This window comes from Chelmon rostratus, chromosome 18, assembly GCF_017976325.1.
Source record: "Chelmon rostratus isolate fCheRos1 chromosome 18, fCheRos1.pri, whole genome shotgun sequence".
Taxonomy (NCBI): domain Eukaryota; kingdom Metazoa; phylum Chordata; class Actinopteri; order Chaetodontiformes; family Chaetodontidae; genus Chelmon; species Chelmon rostratus.
The window spans coordinates 23,701,632-23,719,851 of record NC_055675.1 but is presented as its reverse complement, the minus strand read 5'-3'; the positions used below and the strand labels follow the sequence as shown (position 1 = coordinate 23,719,851).

At 44.1% G+C, this 18,220-nt stretch overlaps 1 protein-coding gene across 1 annotated transcript in view; it reads left to right on the top strand.

Annotated features, from left to right (window-relative positions):
* Nucleotides 1-15,550, top strand: part of tbc1d32 (TBC1 domain family, member 32) — a 70,562-nt gene extending 55,012 nt beyond the window's left edge. The window contains exons 31-34 of the mRNA XM_041958695.1: nucleotides 654-808; nucleotides 2,776-2,916; nucleotides 8,494-8,682; nucleotides 15,158-15,550. Of these exons, the coding sequence (XP_041814629.1) occupies nucleotides 654-808; nucleotides 2,776-2,916; nucleotides 8,494-8,682; nucleotides 15,158-15,277 (605 nt within the window). The 3' untranslated portion in view covers nucleotides 15,278-15,550. The remainder of the gene's footprint in view (nucleotides 1-653; nucleotides 809-2,775; nucleotides 2,917-8,493; nucleotides 8,683-15,157) is intronic.
* The last annotated feature ends 2,670 nt before the right edge of the window (nucleotides 15,551-18,220 follow it).

Genomic DNA, 18,220 nt, shown 5'->3' with positions numbered 1-18,220 from the left:
GTTTGAATCGTGTCAGTTTGTTTTCATGCTGGCTGAAGGATTCACACTCATCCATCCACGAAGTGATGCTGCAGACAGAGAGGTGGATGTGAGGCTGTGTCTCTGCTCTCAGATGATGCTCTGCTGTATCGGGGTTAATTGACTGTCAAAGCATCACTCGCTCTGTGGGTGAAACCGGTGTCACGGTGTCAAAGAAGTATTAACTTAACGCTTTATTTGACAGCAGAAGGACTCACCTGAACCAAATCTTTACAAATTCTTAAAATAAAACCAATGATTTCCAGCTTTGAGGCAGAATATTTGTGTCTGCACCACCCGCTGCTGCCAGAACACATCTGTCAAGTCAAATCAGTGTCTTTTTCTTTGTGCCACGCTGATGCACAGCCCTGTAGATTGTTAATTAGTAACATAATGCAGAGGCTGTTACTTCATTCTGATTTATTTTTACATGTTAAATGTTTCTTTCTTTTGATTAAAGATGTTAATTTAAATTGTGCTACTGAAGGCTAATGTGAAGGTAAGAAAAACAGCGTTCTGGTCCACAGTCCTCATCTTTCCCATTTATTGTCAACGCACCACCTTCATGCTGCACAGCTAACCTCAGGAGGTGTGTTTGTGTCGCCGGTCTTTGGCTCTTTAACTCTGCCCCCCAGTCACACAGCAGGACGGTTATCCAGGCCACGACTGGCTGGCCTCCACAGTGTTCCTCATCATGGCCGGAGACGTGGACCGGTCTCTGACTTTGTTACTCAACCTGTCCTCTCTGCTGACGTCTGCGTTCATCTGGCCAGCCAGGATACACGCCTCTGTGAGTACAACAGTGTGCAAATACAACTGCAGTACAGGATACAGGACGAGCTTTTCAGATAAAAACTCTCCTGCTTGTGACTTTGATGTCATGACCCGTGCTCTGCACGCCGGTTTTTTATTAAGTTTCCCATTTTGTGTTGTCTTTGTCTGAGTTTTGTCACGTCCTGTTTTATTTGGAAGGTTCATGTTATGTGTCTTTGGGTTACTTTACTTCCTGTGTTTTCCGTCCTTGTGATTGTCTGATTGTTTCCACCTGTGTGTCAGGTGGAAACAAGTGTTTCCTTCTTGTGTCTATAAGTCCGTGTCTTCCCCCCTGTCTTTGTCGGGTCATTGTCTGTGCTTCCATGCTGTCTGCGTTCCCTCGCCATAGCCATCGCCATCGCCATAGCCCCATAGAGCGTGTTCTTTGTTGAGTCTTTGTTCTTGTCTGTGCCGTGTTTCTTGTGAGTGTTCTTTGGTTTGTCTTTGTTCTTGCTTTGACTGCCTTCGTGCAAATGTTTGTCTTTGTCACCTTGCTGTCTGTGTTTCCCTTGCCATAGCCATAGCCATAGTCATAGTCATAGCCATAGTCCCTCAGTGAGGGCTATTTTCTTGCGTTATCATGTTTGTGTCTCTGTTCATGTCTGAGTTACCCCTCGGTTTGTCTGTGTTCATGTCCGTGCCGTGTTCCTTGTGAGTTTTCCTTTTATTATAATTTGTATAGTCTAGCTTTGTTTTGTTTTCGCTAGTTATAGCCGAATTTCAGTTCTTTGTTAGATTGTTCTTTGGTTTTGTTTTATTTCTTATTAGTGTTATTTTCCTCCGAGTTTCCAGGAGTGATTTTTGTTTCTGTTGTTTGGTTAGTTAAGTTCTTAAGGTCCTTCATAGCCGCTTGTTTCTATCTCCTTCGGGAGCGTTTTCTGTTCTTTATTTTATACATTGATAGTTGTTCTTAGTCTTGTCCGTAGCTCCGGTGTTGTCTTCGTTCTCTGTGTGTGAACCCATTTACCCTAGTGTGTCTTAAATCATAGTTCCCTGAGTTTTGGTTTACCCTGGTTTTCCTTGTGTTAAATAAATTTGTTAATCTATATCTACACCCCTTGTTTTCCTGACATTTGACTGGCAAAGTAAAGGTCAGCCGACCCGTCACCGCTTTAAACTGACTAAATTTTACCAGTAATTGTCCCCGTATGGTTCGGTTTGACAGCCGCGTGTCCTTTAAAGTCCTTTGAAGTCCCTCCAGATGTGAAATGCACATCTGTCTCTGCCTCCTCCTCCTTTAACCCCCCCCCCCATCCTTCAGCACGTCAACAATCGCATCGACGCAACAGCAAAGAAAGAACATGAATAAATGAAGATGATGATGAATCCCAACGTTTCTCCCGTAATGACTTCCAGTGCGACTGTGCGTCCTCATTTCTCAATGTGGTGAAAAACAAACAGGATATTTTTTACCGAGCTGAAAGAAGAAGAGGAGCGGTCTGAGGAGGAAGATGACTGCAGGAGATAAATGAGGGGGAAAAGAGGAGAAATAAAGGAGTAAAAGGAAAAGTTCAAGTTAGGGGAAGTATTCTAGTTTCAATCATTCTAAACTGCAGGGTGGGACTGAGATTAAGCTCTGCTGTCATCATCCCAGCGTCTGTCGTCTGAGTGAATTACGGCTCGATCGGACCGAACGTGTTTCACGAGCTCTCAGCATGTTTGATGTGGACGCAGCCGCCGAATTTCAGAAAGAAAGGGCACAAATGATGAAGAGGCAGCAGCAAGTCTAGGAGGGAATGTGAACACACGCAGACACACACCTGTGTGTGGTCACATGATGTTTCTGTCACTCAAAATAAAGACGAATTCAAGATGTTTTTACCTCCACAGCTCCTGATTTCTTCTGTTTTTTTGTTTGAATATAAACAAAATAGCCGGTTATTTACAGCTGGAGCTGAGATCTAAAGCTGCTCTGACATAAAGACCTGGTGTTTCTGGTGACAGGTCCACGTTCCCGTGCCAGTCGCCGAGTCGGGAATCCCTCCGCTGTACTGGTGCACGGCTCACTACGTGGAGATGCTGCTGAGGGCTGAAGTTCCTCTGGTCCACTCCGCCTTCAGGATGTCCGGCTTCACTCCATCACAGGTACAGACTGAGTCAGAGGAAAACTGGTGCAAGGTGTCAGCTCAGGATGTGGATCATTTATCAGTCCTGAAAGTCTCTTTGCGGTCTTTGTCCAGTTACAGCACAGTGACACTGTGACTGCCACTGAGACTTCAGTTCTTCTACTTGTTTCATTACTTTACGTGGATCAGATCATTCATATATTTTAATTGCTGCATATTGATTAATTAAACAAATACTGATCCATAAGAGCACAACACGCTCAGTATTGAGCGATACAACGATAAAGTCCTGGACCTTTTCTGGGACATTGAACCTGATCATCCCTGCAACATAAGGTGGATAAAGGTTGAACCAGTGTTCCTCTGATCAATTATACACATTAAAAACAGGCAGTTCCAGTAATCTGTGATCTGTCACTGATCACTGTTACAGAGTGTTAGTTAGCCAGCAGCTGCAAACAATGAAGGGTTAAACCTGGACAATGTCAGTTAGCAGCACAGACACGATCAGTTTCTGCAGGACGAGCCAGTTGAACATTTACAAACACAGTCAGTGATCAGTCGTCAGTCGTACGATCAGAAACTCTTCAGCAACAGTTCCTGCACACACCAGTTCAAGTAAACCCTGTTCAGGACTCAGACCAGAAACCAGCTGCAGGCTGTTTCAGGTTTACATTCTGGACCCTGTACAGACTGTAGGTGTCCTCTGCAGACCCCTCCAGGATCCAGAGCTAGTATCATTGTGGGCCCTGAATACTCAGTCCCCACACCCCCAGTCAGGTGCCAGAGATTCCCACCATGCACACAGAGGTTAATGCTTCTTTTGCTTTGTGCTGTTTTCACTCCTGAAAGTCTGAATCAGAACTGAATCAGGTTTCACTAACATTGACTAATATAAAGCAAAGCTATTGGACAGATACTGAGAACAACTGAAAGTGCTTTCAGACCAGGAACAATATGACCATAAGATGACCGTTTTTGTCCACATTGTGTCAGTGGAATGCTCCAAAAACACCCGTTTGGAAGAGATTCAGTCATGACTGATGGAGGACATAACAGGAACTGAATCTGGATTAGATTGATTTAAATTAAACTGAATTAAAGTGCATTTATACTGACACCAAAAGAGTCAGCAGCTCATTTTGTTTTGTGGCTGTTGCCGAATAAAAATGTTTCATTTATGATGTCAGCGAGAGCTTTTTAACCACACGTTCGGTCGCCCCGTGAAACATTCGACTTTGACTTCAGTCGACTTTAAAATACCAAAACGCGGCTTTGACGTTGAGTCTTTTTCTTTAACAAAGCAGTTGAGAAGTTAGATCTTTTGACGCAGACTTCTCTCACAAACAAGGAGGCAGAAAAAAAGGCAGACTCACCTTGAATCCTCCCGTGTTTGATCCAGCCGTCTGTGTGTCGGCAGCTGACAGTCGAGGCTCTCACGATGCACGGCGGCAGGAGCGCTCGCAAGATCTGAACTCGCCGTCTCCAGGGTGAAGTCACGCGTTGACATTCAGCTCATCTCGTCGCTCTTCAAGGCGATAATGGGCAACTGATCTTCAGTCAGAAATGGAAATATCTATTCCAAAAGTTTGAGCTTTGAAAGCCTGACGAAGCAGCAGCAGCAAATGAAGCATTGTGTGTGTGTGTGTGTGTGTGTGTGTGTGTGTGTGTGTGTGTGTGTGTGTGTGTGTGTGTGTGTGTGTGTGTGTGTGTGTGTGTGTGTCAGCAGTGACCTGTGAGCATAAATCAGCTGATTGATGGCAGGAAACATGAGGTGTGATGTTCATGTGACCTAAATAAGAAACACTTTGAGCTCAGGGCTGCAACAATCAATTACTGTCATCATCGATTAATGTGCTGGTTGTTTTCTCGATTGATCGGCTGATTGTTGAGTCAATAAGATGTCAGAAACTCGCCAAGGTGACGTCTTGTTTTTAGCATTTTTGCCTGAAAAGTTACAGAAACGATGAGTGGATTATGAAAATAGCTGCCAGTTGTTTTTCCGTTGACTAAAATGAGTGAGACGGTGATCGGACCTAAAGAAAAGCATCACATCCTGCACATAAAAGTGATGATACTTCACCACAAGAGTCTTAGGAACATGGTGAGAACACATTTTGAATTAAATATGAAATTTTAATTATAAAGTAAAGTAGTCGTGTTTCCGTCTATTTTCACTATTTTTTAGTGAAATTTTGAAATAAAAAAATGCGAATTAGGCGCATGATCTAATCTAATGAACTACTTTAGAGTTAATACACATCTCAGTTTGATAGTTTTTAATTTCCACATGCTTGTAATCCTAAATCATAATCATCTGATCACATGACGATGAAATATCGCTCAGATCTCCTGCAGAACATTCAGGTCTGCGTGGCCGACGTGACCTGACGCGCTCAGGTTAATGACGGCTGTGAAGGCTTGTTTATGGCAGGAGGAGAATATACTGTCAGTCACCTTTGGCCCAGAGGAAAGCACATTTTGCCACTATCAGGAAAAGAGGCGCTCTTGGAGAGACCTTGAAGGGATTTATAGTCACAGAACGTACTGTACATGTGCTTGTTTTTCTTCCTCAGGGTTTAAAAACCAGGGGCAGGATGGATCCTGCAGTGCCATGTTTTTATCTCAACACACAAATTAGGGTGCCAGTATTTTCATTAGCGTATAGCTGAGGAGGGGGCGATAATGTAATATGTTTATGGAGCGTAAGTAAGATCGTCTGTATGCTTGAGCAGGCTCGTGTCGTTAGTGAGCACAGTGGCTAATTACTGGCGTGGCAATTAGTTAAAACTCAGCGTGTGCACTGTTTATCGTCTGGATATGAGGGTGTGAAGCTCTGTCAGACTCACAGTGACTGACTGCAGTCGAATCATAATGAGCAGCAGCAGATTTTATCACCACGGCGTATTTATCTGCTGCTGCCTCCGTGTGAGGTCAAGTACTCAGAGTACATGTTCGGTTTTTGTTCATGAGCCTTTCTGGCAGCGTGGCTCTGAGGACGCTAATGTCAGCAGCATTCAAACATTCATGTTCCCCAGAGGAGGAATCCGACTGACTTTGGGGATCCCTGACTTCCTGTCGGACCACCGTGAGGTTGACTTTCAGTTCAATTTCAATTTGGATTTATTGTAGTGTCACATTTTTTACTGCAGATGCCTGCAGATGACTTTATCTGTGATTTATTAGCTGGAAAACAGAGTGGGACCACAGCATGATGCCTTAACCTGGTCCAAGTTCAATAAAAGCCAATAACAATACCACAGAAACATAAATATCTATATTTATAGATATACACTGTATGGTGTATTTTACCATCTATATTAATATTTAGGATATGCCTATATTTTAGCTACATTTTATACTGAGGCCATTTATTATATTCATCACTTCAGTCTGTGTGTCATATTGCTGTTAGCACTGACATGGTGTTGCTTTGAGCTGCTAACAGGAAGTCGTTTGTCATCTGTCAGAGTGTTACTAACCCGGGAGAACCCGCTCTGTGTTTAGCGCCATCATCAGGTCAAATTTTCTTATTTCTCCGGTACTTTCTGCAAAACTACCCATCAGCCTTAGCTGCACTTTGTGTTTCGTGCTAACTGCTAGCATGTCTGCAGACTCTTTGAACTGTTTGGTGTCAGTGTTCAGGACTTTAAAACCCGGCTTTAATGAAAGATGCATTGTTCAACAGCTACCCCTTGATTGGTTGGCAGTCCTGTCAGCCCCGCCCAGAGAGGCTCAAATTTCATCACACTGTAACGTTGGTGAAGCAGCTTCATGCTTTCATCTGCATGAAGTAACGTCTTTAAGGGCAAAAGCACCTCAGGTGTAGATATTTTTAACCTTTCATAATACACTTTAAAACATCTTTAAACCAACGTCGTTCAACCTTTTGGTTGGATTCGACATGCTCGTGTATGTATCTGTATCTGCTGCCTTCAGTTTCTGATCAGTGGGAGAAATCATTGATCACTGCAGAACGAAGCTAACAGACAGATGATCTGATGTCCTCAGTGGAAGAATTGATCCTTTTGCTTTAGACTCTGCGGCACTTTGTTCTCCTCTCTGACAACAGGTGAGAACACCTTGTTGAGCCGCTGCATTAATATCCCTCAGTCATCAGCTGGAGAAATAAACATTAGCATGCGTCTCCTCGTCTCTTCGTCCCCTGATCCCACCTCAATATTCCAGCCTGCTGTGACTCATCATTTTTCACTCTCAAAGTAAACATTTTCAGAAAGACTCATTTAGAAAAGCTGATAAAGCCGAGTCAGCAAATGAAGTAAATACAGACTCCAGACACGGAGAGCGGAGCGCGATGGCACAGCTGTGCGAGTTCAGGTAATTAAAACGCTCGTTAAGTCGGCAGGTCGGTGATGACCTCAATCATGTAAATGTGAGGATGAATGATTCACATTAGCCATGATGACCGATCTACGTATGAATGCAGAATCTGTAGGCAAGAAACAGGACTTTAGTGTCAGAAGCTTTCTGGTTTTCATTTGTAGTCAGTTTGTAGTCTGAGTATTGACCAATCAGGTCTGAGCAGGTAAACAGTGTAGAGCAAAAGAGGCAAAACTCAGTGGCTGAATTAAAATCTCTGAACCCAGCAGCTATCACCTGATGACCAGGTAGCTTTCATGTTCAGATATCAGCTCATAGAGATGAGTTGAAAGGTGGAGTTTGAGCTGAAAGGTGGAGTTTGAAGGTCAAGTTGCTGATCGGACCGTAAGCAGTGGAAGAGGAAGTCTCCGCCTGGTTATCAGTTATCTACAACAAGCCCACAAACATTAGCTATCGTCTTCAGACGGGAGCCGACTGGTTCTGAGACTGGAGAAACTGTACCTGCTTTGAAGTAGCACAGCTAGCCTTTATTATAGAACCATGAGCATTATCATGAGGCCTTTTGGCTGAGGGTAACTCTGACGGCTACCTGTGAATCCCTTCATGCCGTACAGACCCCCTCCATCTTTAATTAGTGAACTTTGAGCCCTGCAGCCTGCAGATAAAACCCGTAGCTCACCTGACCGAGGTGTTCAGGATTTAAATGTCTTATTGTTATTATTATTGATTCTTGTAAAGTAGGACAAATGAACATCACTTCTATCTTTTGAGTCCTTCCCTGCATGGACTGTTTATCCTGCGCTGCCTCATTATTGACTGGTTTGACTCTTTTTGTTAGCCTGTAGTTATTTGTCCAGATGGAAGTAAAATGTGAACACTTTTTACCTGAAAACACATCTCTAAACTCAGACAATGGTTATTTGTAATTCTGTAGAATATGAATTATTTCCCTTTAATAGAAAAGGTATGTTGACGAGAGCTCTGAGTATTAATGATGAGGAAACATTTTATACGACATTTGATTTATTACAGGAAGAAGGATGATGCTGGGAGACATGATTCATTATTTGTCAGAAGCATCGAGTGGAGCGTTCATATTACAGTATAATTGGGGTCTTCTTTTCTTTCACCTGTATTAAATGTGAACAAATGAGATTTGATCACAGGAATTTCTAATATTCGTTTGACAGGTTTAATCTCAGCGAAGGATTCAACAGGAAGTTGATGAAGCGGACGTTTGTCTTTCTGCCCGCAGATGTGTCTCCACTGGTTGACGCAGTGTTTCTGGAACTACCTGGACTGGACAGAAGTGTGCCACTACCTTTCCACCTGTGTGGTGATGGGCCCTGACTACCAGGTGTACATGTGCGTGGCCATCTTCAAACACCTGCAGCCTGACATCCTGCAGCGGACACAGTCCCAGGAGCTGCAGGTCTTCCTCAAGGTGAGCCGCAGTGTTGTGTGTTGTGTCCTTATATTTTCCTGGCTGTTATCACACAGTTGCATCAGCTCAGGTGTTCTCAGGTGAGTCCTCACATGTGTTGTCATTGAGGAGGAAGACAGCTGCTCTTCACTGGTATATTTTATTCTGTCAGTACATTTCACTGTGTATATTTTATTCTGCTTGTATATTTTATTCTGTTGCACATTTCACTTCCATATTTTATTGTTTATTGTTTAGTATATTTTATTGTCTTAGTATATTTTCATTCTGGTATATTTTTAATTGCTTTTTCAGATATTTTTACTGCATGTTTATTTAATTTTATTGTAGTTATCTTTATTTTATTCTTTCTAATCTTCTTATCTTTCTTACTATTTGTTCCTAACATGGGGGTTGCAATGAAAATTTCATTGACATGCTCAATGACAATAAAGACGCTTGAATCTTCATCTCATCCGTTCAGAACACTTCGGTGATCATCCGATCAGCGCGGCTTTTCCCCATTTTTATTTATTAGCTTCGTTTCCACGTAGATTAAACAGGCAGCAAGCTGATAGCGGGCGTTAAGAGCGCCCTCTGCTGGACCTCAAGCAAAACTACTTCAAACAGTCTGTTGATTTCAAACTAATTATTAAAGTTTCAGTTTCACATAAAATTGACAGGCCTAATATCTGTCACTCATGTTTGCTCTGTATAAAAAATGCTTTCTTTTTTAACTGTGAAATTATCTCACAGGCGTCAGTAATAATTCGGTTTAGTTTTTCTACAGCGTTTCAGTTGCAACGCAGCAGCGCTCCATGATCCACATCCAAAATGAATAACCCATCGACTTTTTGAATGTGCTCACAGAGCTGCCCACTGTGGGGCATTTTGCTGGAGATGTGCTGTGAGAGGAAGCCCATTCTGAAAGTTAACGCGTCATTGTAGTCAGTTCAGCTCGGTGAATATTTGATGAACGCCGCGATGAAGAGTGGCCCCAAAGACTTCGCCGAAGGTCTGAAGTCACCGTCTCAGAGATGTGTTCTCCTGCTAACGTCCAAAGCTACATTAAACAGCGGCTGTGCGAATGAGGCACGGCCTGACACGACGCGCTCATCATCATCATTACTCATTAAGCATTTCAATCCGTCTTGTCTCCGGCTGATAGCTGTGGTGTTAACATCGCCACGAGCCGCCGCTGACAGTTTCTGTGAATAAAAGATCAGTTATGGAGGCTTTATCTGAGGAAGCTCTTCTAATGAGCTGTAGCATCAGATACTGCTGCAAGAGACAGCTTTGAGACTGTGTGTGTGTGTGTGAGACAGAAACTTAAACAGTCCTCGTCCTGAGCTGAACTCTTGAAACTTTCAGACATGCTGCTTTGCGTCCGAAGGCCTTATCTTCCTCCTCTCCTCGCCTCTCTCTGCGGGAACAATGTGAAGGAAGTATTTTACTCTGACAGATATGGTATTAGACTGTTATTTTAAACATTCACACACACACACACACTCACTCCCCTCTACACTGATCCTGTCTCACTAGGGGGTTTATCTATATTTCATCTAAATGAAAATTTGAAAAGCCAAATGACTCGTTACAGCTGCTGACTGAGTGTGGCTGCAGCTGAAGTGCAGGCAGAGAGACGGAGGTTATTTCAGATACAGATACCAGCCGGCACACAGGAGAAGCAGGTGTGATGAGGCCTGATGAGGATTCTCCTCTTACCTTTCTCTCATGTTACCTCGGTATTCAGTCAAAGAGTCTCCCAGCAGCACAACGCGGTGACCTTGTTCACGTGACGCCAGGATTCGAGTTATTCGTTTATGGCTGAAGTTGTTCAGACCGATCGGCGTCCTGTGAGGAACTCCTGGCAGTGATGGGCAGGTGTGACGACAGCACGACTGTTAGCAGAGGTTAGCTTTGACGCTGCTGCAGCGGCATCGGTTCTCTCAGAGCTTCACTGGAAGAGGAACTAAGAGCAGCGCTGATGAAAAGTTTCACTGCAGGTATTTTCTGCTCCAGCTCACCTGTGTTAAAACACCTCAAACTGTGATAAAACTGATCATCATGGCTTCATATTCTTCATAAGCTACAGAAACAAAGTGTGTAAGCACATCTCTCAGCTAATTAACCACTTAGTAATCAACTGCTGATGTGCTAGTATAATTGCAATATTAGAAAATAGCTGTCCAATCAGAGCTGAGCACGTGTTGTGACGACAGGTGTGTTGCTTTATTAATCGTGGCCGTGTTGAGCTCGTGGGCTCAGCTTCAGGCTCTGCTCTTTGAGTCTGCATGTACTCCACTCTTCACCTGGTCGCTTTGAACGGCCCTGATTGGTCCACTGGGGGAACCCTGAAAGTCTGATGTTCATGGACGTATCTTTGCTTCTCGAGCGTATTTATCTCTGCTGATTGTTGGATGAACCTTAAAGTCCTTCTTCTCATCAACTACATGTGAAAAGAGATTGAGCTAAATGATCACCCAGACTGACAACTGAAAACCAGATGAGCCAAATGTTTAAAATATGAAGACAACACTGTCAAGACTTTAGTTATTTGACCTTTATTTGTGAATCTAGCTCATTTATTTTAAGAGTTTGCACTCCCACTTTTATTTTGAAAGGGTCCGCATGATTTCCGGTGTTATCGTTTACGTTAGTTGTGTCGGGTATTGTGGCAGAAGCACACGGCCCATTGGTAAGCTGCAGCTAAAGAAACAGACTGCTAACAATGTGTAACATAAAAATATATCGTTTTGGTATTCGTTTCATGGCTAGGCAGTCTTAGAGAGTGATATGAGACTGTTGAGTGTGATAATGTTGTTGACTGCTCCCGATTAGCGCCGCTAGCTCGCGGTTAGCAACGCCGGTTAGCATGTTAAGCTAACGCCGTTAGCCTTCCTTGTTGTTAGCATTTAACTTAAATTTTAGTTGCTAATGGTTACACTGTGATTAATCATTTGGGTCTGCTGTGTGTATTTCAGTTCATGGCTTTAATTCATAGGAGTATTTTGATTGATAAATATTAAAAAGTCTGTTTGTTTACATTAAAAAAGTTACTTTATGTAACGTGTTATTTTGATTAACCATTCCAGGTTTATGAGCTGTGTTGCCTGTGACAACTGTGTCGCCTGAGGTCCCTTTGTTATAAAATAAAAGAAGACAAACTTTAGCGCTCGTTTGAACTTTAGCATGTTGTGTTTCCCACAGTGCCTTGCAAATCAGTATTTTAGCTGCTTTATGTCAAACAATGACTTCTGTAATCTATAAAAATCCAGTTGTCTGTGAATGTAAACGAGGAATGAATGAACTGAGTCAGTCTGCTGTTAGTTTCTGGCTACGATATTATAACAATATATTCCCACTAATTTCTCCTCCTGGGCGAACCCACACTGAATATTAATCCCACTCATTTGTCATGTGAGGACAAGCTTAAGAAAACGTTGAAATCTTTGGTAATTAATGCATTAATTAGCTTACCTAATGATCTCATAAGTGCGAATGGTTCATGTATCTTGAAGATTATGTGGAACATTAAGCAGCTCGTGTCGCCTGCTGCTGAATGGTAAATGTTGTGTTAAACTTGAGAAATCCACGTTAGTCAGACACTAAATCCTACAAACTCGTGTCTTTGCATCCTCCTTTTTTCACCCTCCTTAAATCTCCCAGAGGAAACAACAGACCAAAAATACTCTCCCCGGTGATTCCGCTGCTTATCTCTGCTCTCCTTCACGGCTTTAACTGTGTCAGCAGCGTTTCCTGCGAGATAAACGAACAGGCCAACTTTAGTTCTGATGATTGCTCAGGACTAATCTCAGAAATCTGGGCTGAAATAAAGAATCTGACTCGCATCCAGAGCAGACTTTATACTTGCTGTTCACACACACACACACACACACAAACACACACACGTAGACCATCGGGACGTTCACACCGACAAAATATGGATTTAATAGATTGAGAGTTATGTAGCTGCTTACAGTGAAACGACTCTTTATTAACATCAGTAAATCAAAGTGTAGAATGTGAGCTCTAATTCATAAAACATGTAATTAAAATGAAAGTAAAGTGTTTTATGTCCTAATTTATTGCTGCCTGGAATCACATGAGCAGAGTCCTTCATCAGACTGAAAACTCATTTCTTCATGACGTTACGTGCTCCCCTCTGAACCACCAACCCTCTGAACCATCACGCTCTGAACCACCACCCTCTGAACCACCACCCCTCTGAACCACCACCCATCTGAACCATCACGCTCTGAACCACCGCCCCTCTGAACCACCACCCTCTGAACCACCACCTCTCTGAACCACCACCCCTCTGAACCACCGCCCCTCTGAACCACCGCCCCTTTTCTACTCACTATTTGCCCACTTTAAAAAATAACCATCTCTCTGTTTTCTCTTTTCCTCGCACTTCACTCCTTTGTGGTTTTTCTACACGGTTACCAAGATCCTGAATTCTGCCCTCACGGTTTTTGGATGGTGGTTATCTTTGGTGCTTCCAGGCAGTGAGCCTGAGGGCTGGGAATCCCACAACAGGTCATGAGATGAATTTAAGAGGTAGCGAGATGATTTCCAGGGTAGCAGATAAGAAAAAAAAATTTTGGGTCCACAAAACTAAACTTAATTTTCTGAATGTTCTTTTTTATTTACACTGTGTAGTTTCACCTCTTCAGGACTCAAGCAGCTCAGAACTTACAGACATCTCCTCCTTGACGAGGGGCCACAACCAAAGGGATTTCTCCTCAATTTAAAGTCGAGTTTACAGCCATGCTAACTGCTTTGAGGCAGCAGTAAACTAATGCTATGAGCTAAATGCTAGCAACAGCATGCTAGCATCACTGAAGTCGGTGGGATTCGTCCTCTGGGAACCAAATTTCATGGCAACCATCCAATAGTTGTTGAGATATTTTAATTAAAAAAACAGAAGCGTTGAGCTGCTGGTGGCGCTAGAGATCAGAAAGCTGTTGCAGTATTTAAATCTGGATCAAAGTGGTGGACTGACAGACCAGCACTGCCATCTGTATACTGGACTCCATGAGAGGACAAATGTGTGTTTGATCCTGGTCTTGATCTCGTGGCCCCTCAGGTTAGTTTTTATGATCACGTTTCGATGTCTCGACCTCCAGGTTGGCAAACGCTGGTGTTCTGCGTTATCAGGACGAGTCTCCAACCTTAAATTGTTCTCACAGTATCGACCGTGTTCTCACTGTGTCGCGTCCTTGTCACTGTTATTTACCTGCAGAAAGAAAACCGGAATTAGATTCTCCAGAAACACACTGTGCAGCGTGATGAAAGAGAATTAGAGTGCTGACGAGCTGCAGAGGTCGTTAGACGCCGGGGAGTTTTTAAAGGTCTTGGCCTGGATCGCAGAAATCACGCTGTTTGCTGTGTGTTGTTGTTCTGAATGCGGTGCTTCTTGTGGGTGCAGCTCTTCTCAGGCTGCTAATTGATGATGCCACTCACGACGTAATGCACACCAGTCACGGTTATTTGCTCTGTTGCAGTGTTTGCATTGCCCACGAGGCCGTGTTTCCTGGCAGATCTAAACTGCAGCTCAGGCAGCAATTATGGTGCCCAAAATTAAAACCCTGACTGAACAAATGAGCCAAATAAAATGTTCCTTTGTCTGCTTTGATTCTCGTCTCGGAGACGGTTACGATACCGCTGCACATTAACACACGTCTTGTTTTGTGTTCACCTGCGTCGTGGAGATGCTTATTAAGATATTGTTTTGCTTTTCCGACACGTAAAACCTCATTAGCCGAGCGCTGAGCAGGGATGTTGTTTCCTGGCGCAGCTTTCGATTCCCAGAGATTTAATTTGATTTCCTGTGACTTTGAAATAGATTGAATGTAAAGTATTTTAATGGAAAGGTTATATCGAATTATTCACACTTCACTTCTTAACAAAATGAATGATAACACAGTAATCTGCCTCAACACCAAGCTATTACCTGTCTGCACACCGTCATCCTCAAAGAGACCCCCCAATGAGACTGAGGGGTCGCTAAATAATCGAAAGGATAACAGAAAAAGCATTTTGAAACGCTGATATTTTTACCTCATCAGGCCATAAAAGTCCTTGAAATGAAACAACCCAGAGGGAGGAATCACTCTTTGGTTGAACTGCTTCATGGAAACAAATCAGTTTTATTCAAAGTGGAGCGTCTCCATGCAGCGAGGTCCAGATGAAGGCTTTAAAGGGAAATTTCAAAATAATGGTCAAAATTATGTCCTGACCTTTAATCTCTACTCTGGACCAAAAACTCCAAAAAGAAAAAGGATCCTACATTTCCCATAATTCCTCAGGAATCTTCTCATTCCACCTCCCTCATCTGGTCAGCCTCCATTCGTTTCAGCTCCATGACGTTCATAACGCAGACTCTCTGTGATAAATGTCTCTCTGAGGTCAGTCATCAGTCATCCCCCATGACGGTAAACTGACCTGTACGTGTAGAAATAAATCAATTAGCTCTTCTTTCCACCTGCAGGAGGAGCCGATCCAGGGCTTCACAGTCAGCAGCTACCTGGCGTTCATGGAGGGGCTGGAGCGCAGCTACAGAAGCATCGTCCTCACCGACATGAAAACCATCCGTAACCCCGTCGAGTAAGAACACATCGAACCTTTTTACAGCGGCTCTTATTCTGCCCTGCATCCATTACAGCTCGGTTCAAATTCACTACGCACCCGTAAGTAACTCCCACCGTTAGCGTTTCTGCCACGAGCCTCCACTGTGGCCTGAGACTCATGTTTCCACGCTGATCAGTGGCTTCACACCTGGCAGGTGAGGATGAATCTTCCATCAGAAGGGTTTACAGAACCGAGGGCACAGCTCTACAGAAACTCCACCATGAAGTAGAATCTGTTTTTAATGACTTACCTGTTGAATAAACCTGAAATAAATAAAAAATAAATCTGCGTGCTCTGAACTGGGAATCCTTGGAAACGTGTCCTGCATGTTGTACCTGTAACAGGTTGTATATGATGTAAAGCTGCTGTTTTAATTCTGTATTTATGTTTCCCCACGCTGTAAATCTGGACGTTTCTTCTGCGTCCAGCACGACGTTGAAGCTTGTTGTATTAAAAGAAGCGATCGGTTCCAGCCGTCGTCGGACTGTGACGTGGCGTGAAGCAGAAGTCGGGCGGTGTGATGGAAAGTGTTTGTCCACGCACATTAACGGCCTTTTAAATGGGATGTTTTCAGAAGTATCAGAAGCTGTTGTGGCCAGCAGAGCGTGGACGTCTCACGGCTATTACACACATCATTAATGCCAGGACACGCAACAACGCATCACACAGCCTCTGCTGCTTGTGTGCTCATGCAGGTCTTTGTATGAAAGATGCATGAGGAAGGTTGTGTCATTGTGATAAAGCCTCATTAGTAACCACAGCCTTTTCTCTCTCTCTCCTCTCTCTCCCCGCGCCGTCCTGTTGTCCCTCTTCAGACGCGCCGAGGTCTGAATAATAAACGAGTTCATCACACCCATCCATCTCTCCGCGGCAGCGGCGGTGTTTACCAGGGGAATGTTCCGGCACAGCCGAGGCTGTGGCTTACAGTGACAGGAAGTGATCAAAAGATGGCTCCTCGCCGCCGAGGGTGTTTAACATTTAGGTCACAACGCACCGAACAGAAAACTGAACTTCAAAGCTGCATCAGTCCGGTTTCTGGGTCCACTTGGACACACGTTAGCCTCACAAAGTTTTTAGAGCGTCACACTGTCTCGATTCTCCAAATCCACGATTACATTTCACTTTAAAGTGCAGTCACTTTAAAGGGTTTATAACATGAACAGTTCTTTACAGCAGGTCCTCACTGTCCTGTCCATCAGTCTGGTTTACAGCTGGTTTCAGAGTTTCCTGGATTCTCGACAGACTTCCTGTGTCTGAATTCCTGTGTGGCTTGATCTGCTCTGTGCAGATTGACGCAAAGTCCGTCAAAACAGACGTACGTATTCTGAGACGGAGGCGGAATCTCACGCATTGTCTAGAATGGCAGCGATCAGCTCTGGAAACATCGTGGACGTAACGCGCTCGGTTGAATTTAGGGGTTAGTTCAGCCCAGACCGGCAACTCAGACCAGGAAATACACAAATCCTGCTGGAATCAAGGCTGATGAGAGCCCGAAGACTCAACCAAAAAACAAAACAAGCTGAAAGACACTAAAACGCTCCGTAGAAGTGACGTGAACTGCAGAGTCCGATGACGTTTTTCAGAGTCCACGGTGAACACCAGACCCAGAAGGATTTATTAAACACAACATTAGGGACCGTAGAGTTTAATAATTTATAATTTATCAGTTCACTTCATCAGTACTTTTATCAGTTCGAGCTAAAAGCACCATTATGTCTTGTGTGTGAACATCTGGGTATTTGTTATTAGTTTAATGAAGTCATAGAAGCTTATCTGTTCTGTCAGACGTGCAAAGATGGACGACTGGAAACCACGACGGCGTGGAGCGGTTATTACAGCCAATAAATCAAGGGATTCTTGTGTTGAAGGTTGGTTTTACCATCCTGCGAAATAAACTCTGCCAGAAACTGGTGCTGCAACACCGAATTCATGAAGAAAAGCCCAATAAAACGAAGACGGGGAAGGCAGGATGATGTAGAGAGGAGCTTCTCAGCTGTTGGTAAAGTAAAATGTGTCAAACATGGATGATCATGCAGCCTGCTAACAGGTAACAGGTGTGGAAACCAATAAAAGACTTTCAGATGTGATTTGAGGGCCGACTGGGAGCCACTGATAACAGTTTCAGTCCATCTGACAGGCAAAGAGACAAAGAGCCAGAGAGATTACTGATGTGCCTGTTAGTGTGGACATGCTGTGTTGAAGGAGCTGCAGCTGTGACGTACAGTTTGGCGTGGACGCTCCTGTTTTTAGCAGCAGGACGGCGAAAGCTGAGGCGCTCCGTGTCCCCTCGAATACATCGATCATTATTTGTCTTTGTAGCGCGTCTCGCTCCGCCGGCGCTCGGCTTTGTTGAACGTCCCGCTGCTGCCAGATGTCAGTGTTTGCTCTAGTTTCCAAAGTTTGAGTGGAGATAGCAGAAGAGTGCGTGTCAGCGGTGGGACGACAACGCGGCCCATATTAAACACGTCTGTCAGCGGCGAGCAGCGTTTTCATCAGCCGAATCCGTGCGGACGCCGCTTCTGCTGCAGAGCCTGAGACAGCAGCAGATTGATTTAGTGGGGAGAGACAGCGGAGGGCTGTAATCTGTCAGCGCTGCACAGGATCTAGAAGGTTTTTTTCTTCGGGACGCTGTGCGGGAACTCGACTTTGCTGAGAGAAATGGATGTTCCTCGCTGCTGGATGGATGGCACTTCCAGCTCGAAACAGCCTGCTTCACAGCTCCCCAAACCGTACAAAGTCCCGAAGAGCGAGGGGACGTCCGACCCCCTTTGTTTTCTGCTGGAGCAGCCCGGCAGTGCATGAGCTGACGTCGGCCGAGGGGACAGCTAACCTTTGTGAGAAAAGAGACACACAGAAGAGAAGTTCGGTCTCCTTGTTAACACAAAAGTTTTCAGAGGCTGGGACTGCTGAGGCATTTTAAGTA